At 43.9% G+C, this 8,870-nt stretch overlaps 1 protein-coding gene across 2 annotated transcripts in view; it reads left to right on the plus strand.

The window, feature by feature from the left end:
• SCCPDH (saccharopine dehydrogenase (putative)) overlaps positions 1–1,430 on the plus strand; it is a 45,434-nt gene extending 44,004 nt beyond the window's left edge. For both annotated transcript variants that reach the window (XM_003893665.3, XM_009195838.3), the window contains one exon: positions 790–1,430. In XM_003893665.3, coding sequence (XP_003893714.2) covers positions 790–895 — 106 coding nt within the window. In that variant the 3' untranslated portion in view covers positions 896–1,430. The remainder of the gene's footprint in view (positions 1–789) is intronic.
• The last annotated feature ends 7,440 nt before the right edge of the window (positions 1,431–8,870 follow it).

The raw sequence follows: 8,870 nt of genomic DNA on the forward strand, positions 1-8,870 counted from the left end.
AATAGCTCAAGTCCAGAGCCAGCCACACAAAACAGGTCCCTGTTGTTAAGTAGTATTACTAGGAGCCTCCAGTCAGTGCTGAACTACACCCAGCTGGCAGTGCTAACCCTGCCTGACACCAGCATAAGCGGAACCATGGGATCCTGGCTAGATGATGATCAGACGTACTGTCTTACTGGAGCATTTAGCTCTCACCTGAAACGAGGCCGGCTTTTCAAATGAGCAGAGACCTGCTGCTGAGAAGTAAATCAGGCATGACCCAAAACAGGATTAATAAAAGTAAAATTTGTACATAGTAAAACCTATATACAATTGTTTTGAATACTTAGGTCCCCCTTGAAAATATTTAGCATTTATGAATGTTAGCTATCATATTTTTAAAAACTTCTTTTTCATCCAATTTAAGTTCTGTTTACACTTTAATAATAATTGATTACCTAAATTTATTCCATTCGGGTCTTTCTTTAATCCCCCCGAGTCTGAGGACTGTCCTTATAAACAACAGCGGTTCTTCAGGGTGATGGCGCACAGTGTGCGCCTTGGATACAGGCATAGAATGGAAACAGGATCACCAGGAACGGAGCCAGTCTAGATAGGGTTGGCTGTGGTGCAGGTTTCTCCTGACTAATAGCTACTTGCTCATTTGGCTGGTTTTAGGAAGGAATCAAAGGTAGCCGTGATGAGCAAGAAGACTCGGGTTTTCATGGGTTCTGTAGCAATTTGATAGTGAGGCCTGTGAAACAGGAGACTGGAGAGGAGCTGAGTGCACTGTTTCTTGTTGTTTTCTAGGGGCGGGGTCTTCACACCTGGAGCAGCTTTTTCCAAAACAAAGTTGATTGACAGACTCAACAAACACGGTATTGAGTTTAGTGTTATCAGCAGCTCTGAAGTCTGAACTCTGGAGGAATTAACTGAAGTCATAACATGCGCGAATTAACAGCTTCTCTGTTTGATATTTGAAACTCTTCTGTAAGCCTGAGTATATGTGGAAACGATTGTCAAATCTAAAATATCTATATATTAAAAAGCAGGAAATTGTCCTAGCTTACCCTAAATTTCAAATCTCAGCTGATTTTGTGATTTTATTGCTTATAAGAGAGAACTCATATTTGACGTATTTTTCACTGATGTGTTCCTGGTAGGTGTTCATGAATGAGCTGGCAGGTCTAAGGGGAGGCGCTGCCCACCCTGTGCTGCAGAGCATTGCTCCGGAGGGCGCGCAGCAGCGTTCGTGTCCCACAGGAGCTGCCGCTTGCCTTACCGCAGCAGCAAGGGAATCTCACCTTCCAGTGAGTGTCTCCACGTGCTGTCTTGAGCCTTTGCTAAATGAAACTGCACTCTTTGCTATTTTTGCCTAGTTTTTCACCCATCTACACTGATTTTGGACTGTTACCTAAGTTGAAAAATAAAGGGTTGTCAGTTGAATGGTGGTTTAATGTTTGGACCTGCCTGCGTATTTGTATAGTGGTAGAAATGTGCTGCTTAAGTGGCCTAACGTGTTTCTTGCCAATAAGTGGGTTTATCATTTTATCTTTACCTAATTCTATGTCTGTGACTGGGTTTAAGGATACAGCTTATAAGTTGCTGTCAATTTCCACTGCCTAAGCAGAATTTTTCTCTAATTTACTTTTTGTATTTTAACTAGGTTTTACATGGAAGCCCTAAAATAAGGCAAAAGACTTTTCCTTTTGTGATAAGCATATAATAAACACATATATACAGAGCGATCATATTGTTCGTTACCTAAACAAGACAGCCACCCCTTTATGGAATTTCTACTAAACAGTGAGGAACACAAAATATTTAGGACTATGATTCGTGTTGGGAGACCCTTCTGCTCTGCCTGTAAGAAGAAGGGGGGTATCTAACTCGACGACGGGGATTCTTGGTGGCAGTACTGCCCAGCCTACCTCTGCTTCCTCTGTCCTGGCCTGGTCGTCACAAGATACAGATCCTTAGCTGTGCCCTAACTTGTGGGACCTTAGGAAAGGTTTTACCAGCTCTAAAATTAGAAAGTGGTGCCGGAGCAATCGAGCCCGCGACGAGCTGCACGTCCGAGTCACAGAACAGCAGTGGGTTCCTCAGTGCCTCCAGGTTCCTCAGTGCCTCCAGGTTCCTCAGTGCCTCCAGGAGTTTGCATTCAGGAGGTCAGGAGGTCGGAGCCTCCGTGTTTTTGATACGCATTTGGGAACCGCTAGGTGAAGCTATCCTGTCCCTGTTTCTAGCTTTTGCAATGTATGCTCGAGCGTTGACCCTGATTCTGAAGGTAGCAGTGTGACCCCATCCTCTGGCTTGAGGTACGTGTGTGTCTCGTCCTGATTTTCCTTTTAATCCCCCAAGGTTCTGCCTGCTCCCATTTGCTGAAAGTATATGACTCACCTCAGGTGAGTAAACTGCTAATTGTCAAAAACGTTGAGGCTCAGTTCAAAAGACCTCCCTCGGCCTGGCCACTGGGAGTAGGAATGGCTTCTGTCTTTTGAACTGAGTCTGCCCAGCCTCTACTGTTGCTGTGTCTCACTAACAGAGTCTTACCAGGGTTCTGTGAGGCCTTTGCTGACCCTGTCCTGGCTGTCACCACGAGGTGCTCCACATGTGGGCTCCACGGTTACAGCAGTTTTTTCAGTTCACTTGTGTGTGTGGTCAGGACCTGAGCTGCAAGCAAAACCCATGCCTCCCGTACGAATCCCTGGACCCTGCTATTAAGCTGAAATCACTAGTCCGGATTCCCTTGGCTTTCTAGAGAGGTTCCTTTTTGGAGCCCTTGACAGCCTCTCCTGCCAGTGCAGCTTCAGCGTCATCCCATTTGACTTCCTTAACTTCATATTTTAGGGAGCAAGGAGTGAGGTTGTCACCCCCTTATTTTCTCCTTCCTGATTTTTTTCTGCATATCAGCCAGGACTCCCAGGTACGGTCCTGCACCGTCAGGCAGCAGGCCATCATGGTTAGGGATGCAGGCTCTGGCATCAGCCTCTGTGCTTACAATGGCCTAGGCAAGTTACTCAACTTCATCGATTATTGTGAGAATTAAATGAGCTAACATGGTTAGCACTTGGATTAGTGCCTGGCACATGGTGTAAGCACTTACTAAGTTTCAACATTATCACTACTGTTGTTATTAGAAGTCTTTGGGCTGGGCACGGTGGCTCATGCCTGTAATCCTAGCACTTTGGGAGGCCAAGGCCGGTGTATCACTTGATGTCAGGAGTTCGAGACCAGCCTGACCAACATGGTAAAACCTCGTCTCTACTAAAAATACGGAAATTAGCTGGGCCTGGTGGCAGGTGCCTTGTAATCCCAGCTACTCAGGGAGGCTGAGGCAGGAGAATTGCTTGAACCCAGAAGGTAGAGGTTGCAGTGTGCTGAGATCACACCACTGCACTCCAGCCTGGGCAACAGAGCAAGACTCCGTCTCAAAAAAAAAAAAAAAAAGAAGAAGAAGAAGAAGTCTGTCTTTGGCCCCAAAAGGTTTTTTTTTTTTTAAAGTTCAGGGGTACATGTGCAGGTTTGTTATATAGGTAAAGTGACAAGGGGGTTGGTCATACAGATTATTTTGTCACCCAGGTATTAAGCCTAGTCCCCATTTGTTAGTTTTCCTGACCTTCTCCTTCCACCCACTCTCCACCCTCTGAGAGGTCCCAGTGTGTGTTGTTCCCCTCTGTCCATGTGTTCCCGTCACTTAGCTCCCACTTATAAGTGAGAACATGTGGTATTTGGTTTTCTGTTCTTGCATTAGTTGGCATTAGTTTGCTGAGGATAATGACCTCCAGCACCATCCATGTTCCTGCAAAGGACATGATCTCATCCTTTTTATGGCTGCGTGGCATTCCGTGGTGTATATGAACCACATTTTCTGTATCCAGTCTACTGTTGATGGACTTCTAGGTTAGTTCCATGTCTTTGCTATCGTGAATAGTGCTGCAGTGAACATACACACGTGTGTGCCTTCATAATAGAACAAGTTATATTCCTTTGGGTATATGCCCAGTAATGGGATTACTGGGTCGGAAGGTACTTGTTTTGAGGTCTTTGAGGAATAGCCACACTGTTTTCCACAACGGTTGAACTAATTTACACTTTCACCAACAGTGTGTAAGCATTCCTTTTTCGCTGCAACCTTGCCAGCATCTGTGTTTTGTTTGTTTGTATTTTGAGACGGAGTTTTGCTCTTGTTGCCTGGGCTGGAGTGCAATGGCACGATCTCGGCTCACCACAACCTCTGCCTCCTGGGTTCAAGTGATTCTCCTGCCTTAGCCTCCCGATTAGCTGGGATTACAAGCATGGGCCACCATGCCCGGCTCATTTTGTATTTTTAGTAGAGTTGGAGCTTCTCCACATCGGTCAGGCTGATCTCAAACTCCCGACCTCGGGTGATCCGCCTGCGTCAGCCTCCCAAAGTGCTGGGATTACAAGCATGAGCCACCATGTCCAGCCTAGCATCTTTTATTTTTTGACTTTTTAGTAATAGCCATTCTGACTGGTGTGAGAGGGTGTCTCATTGTGGTTTGGGTTTGCATTTCTCTAATGATCAGTGGTGTTGAGCTTTTTATCATATCCTTGACTAACACCCATCAGTCAATTTGTGGAATCAAGATTGGCTTCAAGATAGACTAACTCCTAACAGAGCTTTCACTAACAGTTATAATCCTTGAACCGCAGACCCTACACTGAAAAGGTCCCATCATACGGGCACTCCTGCTGCTGAAAAAATCGAACATAACAATATTTCAGATAAACTTATGAGAAGAGAATAATAAGTAGAGGTAGAATTCAAACTTGCTCAGAGCAAGATACAAAATGAGAGACATGAAATAACCATTGTCTGTAGGTCTGACAGCAAGCAATATAGATAGAAGAGCTTCATTTGAAGTTTTGAACTGTTTACCATAAAAATATTAATGGTGAATGCTTATCAATCACGTCTGTGTTTCAGGCACTGTTCTAAGTGCTTTACGTTCATTAACCATTTGCAATAAATACTGTTATCCTTCCCATAAAACAAATGAGGAAAGAGGGGCTTAGAGAGGGAAAGTCAGTGGCCCCAAATCCTGCAGTTAGTAAGTGATGGACTCAACCGGGATTTCACCTTGGCAGTCTGATCACAGAGCTCCGAGTGCTAATCATTCGCCCTCTCCCTCCTCCCACCCTCCAACCTCAAATAGACCCCAGTGTGTGTGGTTCCCCTCTATGCGTCAGGAACGGAGGGCCATTCAAGCAGCCTTTAGGTTACAGAGATGATTTACAATCACATGGAAAGAAGGTTTTGCTTAAAACTGGTAGAAGAAATAGGTAAAGTAAGTGGGAAATGAGGTAAGCTTGTTAGCTACACAAATCATCTTCACAACTTGAAGCTTGAATATCTTCAGTTTTTAGTTTGTGTGTCTTCACTACTTGACATGCAGTAAATATTCTCTCTTCTTTTTCACTATAAGAGCAACATCCTTTTTCAGTTTCCACAAGCTGGATTCAAGTAGATCCCCCAAATCCTTAAACATCTGTGACCGTTGGTTTACGAATGGTCGAAGCATTTGATCATCTTCCTAAAAAAAGAAGTGAAAAAAATGATAGTGATAGACGTCATGTCATCAGAGTAAAGACTATTGTGTGTATGTGAGTGGGGTGCCCAGTAAGTTCCCCTCAGGGATAGAAAACTGCATTTGAAAGCTGCTAGCAGAGGCAGAGCGTCACCTCGGAGCGGCTGTGTTTCAGATGACCCTAAGTTACTGCCCGTAGGGAAAACGAGCAAGGTAATTCAGATATTTTCAGTTGGAATGTTACTTACGTAGTGTTTTACACTGTCAAAGGAGTACTAAAGGAGTCTTAAGGAGCCAGTGGATGTGGGAGCTCTCCCATTGGTAGGGTTTTGCCAGTGCTTCCCCTGACCGGTGGAACAAGTGCCCCTGAGAACTGGGGATGGCCTGGGGCAGAGTCCTGGAGACAGATGGTGGAGGAGATGGCACCGCACTGGCTGCAGATGAGAACGGCAGAGAGCAGGTAGTATGACGCGGCACCGGGATTCAGTTTCTGTTTCCCTCAGTATTAGCGAAATGCTTGTTCAAATCCTTTGCCGATTTTTTTCTAATGTGCTTTCCAACATATTATCTTTTTTTTTTTTATCTTAAAAGTAATTGTTTGTTCTGAATACTAGTGCTTGCTAAATAATACTAATATATTTTCCAGGCTGTGGTTTATTTGAAACTCTGTTTATGGGGTCTTTCATTTAACCAGTTATTCTTTTTTATTCTGAGATACGTAGACCAAAAAAGTACCCTAAATGTATTGACTGGCATGAAGTGAACACACCTGCTCTAGAGGGCCCACTGCCTGGAACGCCTCCTGTCACCTCCTCCCCGTCCCAGAAGCAGCTGCCAGCCTGACTTGTGTGGTCCCCGTTTTCTTGCCTTTCTCAGTAGTTTTGCCACCTGGAGTATATCCCTGAACAGTCTATTTTGCCCTCTTTGGATGTTTATAGAATCACATTGGATGTCGTCTTTTGTAACTTGGTTTCCATCACTATTGGGACACTGTTCGTGTTGCCTGTGGCTGTTGTTCATTATTTTCATGGCACTGTAGTGTTACACAGCATAGAGGGGCCAACATTTACCGCCTTCTGTGAACGTATATTAGGGATGTTTCCGGTTTGGGGCTACTATGGAAGAGGGCTTTAGAACAGCAGGGCACATGAACTAAGATTGCGGTCGTGTTTTTCAGCTGGCCCCTCATCTGAACCACAGAACAGAAGTGGTCTGAAGAACTATTTTCTCTGTTCTTTCAAGAATGCTGTGTAACTAGTGCCGTCCTAGACGTGTCTGACAGAGTGAGCGTATTTCGTACGCCAGATGCCTCAGTGCAGCAGGTTCTCCAACTTGAAGGCAGAATCATGGAGAGGGTTTGTTGAAACACATGTTACCAGGCCTCACACCCAGAGATTCTGATTCAGCAGGTCTGGGGTGGGGCCCTGGAATTTGCATTTCTGACAAGCTCCTAGATGCTGCTGAAGCTGCCAGGCCATACGGCTCACCTTGAGAACCTCTGCCTGAGGCATTAGGGCTTGAGTCTCTGCAGAACCAGTTCGCCCGTGAAGGAGGGAAGAGCTGAATTGCAGGCTTCTAGATTCTAGTATCTTCAGCTTTTAATAAGTAAATGCCAAATAATTTTCAAATGGTTGTGCCAGTTTATACTCCTCTCAGCCATACGTGAGAGTTTCTGTTACTTCATGTCTCCACCAAAACTTGATATTGTCAGGCTTTTCAGTTTTTGCCAGTATGGAAGGTTAATAATGGTATCTCACGGTGGTTTCAGGTAGTATTTTCCAAACTATTAATGCGATGAAGCACTTTTCCATGTATTTATAGGCATTTTTAGTCTCCTCTTTGGTGATGTTCCTGTTCAAATCTTTTGACCGTTTTTTTTTTCTACTGGGTTGTCTATTTTTCTTTTTGGGTAGTAGTAGTTCTTTATTTTGGATATTAGTTCATTCTATGTTAAATGTGTTACAAAGAACTTTTCCCATTCCTTCTGGCTCTTTCATTTGGTGTCTTTTGATGGACAAAGTTCACCATTTTAATTCAGCTGAACTTACCAGTCTCCCTCTTTAAAGCTAGGGGTGTGTGTGTGTGTGTGTGTGTGTGATGCGTAAGAAATCCTTTTCCACTGTGTGGTCATAAAGACAACCTCTTAAAGTATCTTCTGAAAGTATTAGAGGCAGGGCGTGGTGGCTGATGCCTGTGATTCCAGCACTTTGGGAGGCTGAGGCTGGAGGATCGCTTGAAGCTAGGAGTTCGAGACCAGCCTGGGCAACATAACAAGACCCCATCTCTATTTTTAAAATACTTAAATAAATAAATAAATAAAAGCATTAGGGTTGTGCCTTCCACATTTAGCTCTTTAATTCTCACCTGAAATTGATTTCTGGGGTAGTTTTAGATAGGAATCCAGTTTCATTTTTCCCCATACATACTCCTAATTCCCCTAGCACTGTTTATTGAAAAGTCCATCCTTGCCACATTGATTTGCAGTTCCTCTTGCTTGTATATCAAGTCTGTAGTCCTGAATAAATCTGTTTCTGAGTTTCTGTTCTTTTTCTTTGGTGATTTATCTATCTTTGGGCCAACACCATACCTTACTGCCTCTGTTACAGTGGCATTGAAATGAAGTGTTGATGTCAGGTAGGGCAAGTGTTTCTGTCCTCTTCTTGGGTCTGCTCTCATCCTGGCTAGGTTTTGCTTTTGCAGTTCCATACAAATTGTAGAATTATCTTGTTAGGTTGTGTTACATTTCATTGGAATTACACTGACTCTTGGGGGAGAGTTGACAGATGTACAGTAACAAATCTTCCAAACCACAGAGAGATGTCAATTTCTCTATCTATTTATATCCTTTCAAACATCTCTCAAATAAGTTTTAAAATTTTCTCCATACAACTCTTACATATTTAATGTCAGCTATAGGCCTAAGTATTCCATATATTTGATGCAGTTATCAATGGTGTCTTTTATTTTAAAAGTAATTTTCTGCTTGCTGCTGTTATATTCAAATACAGTTAATTTTTAAATCTTGATTTTTGTATCCAGCAACTTTGTAATTCATTTATAAATTCTTGGGGATTTTCTGTCTATACAAGCATGTCATCTGGGATAATACTAGAGGCAGCGCAGTGTGGTGGGAGAGTATAGACTCGGGAACTGGGGTCTGGACCTCAGCCCTGCCACAGATGAGTGATGTGTCTTTTTTTTTTTTTTTTTTGAGACGGAGTCTCGCTCTGTCGCCCAGGCTGGAGTGAAGTGGCGCCATCTCGGCTCACTGCAAGCTCCGCCTCCCGGGTTCACGCTATTCTCCTGCCTCGGCCTCCTGAGTAGCTGGGACTACAGGCA

This window comes from Papio anubis, chromosome 1 (genome assembly GCF_008728515.1).
Source record: "Papio anubis isolate 15944 chromosome 1, Panubis1.0, whole genome shotgun sequence".
In the NCBI taxonomy this organism is placed as follows: Eukaryota; Metazoa; Chordata; class Mammalia; order Primates; family Cercopithecidae; genus Papio; species Papio anubis.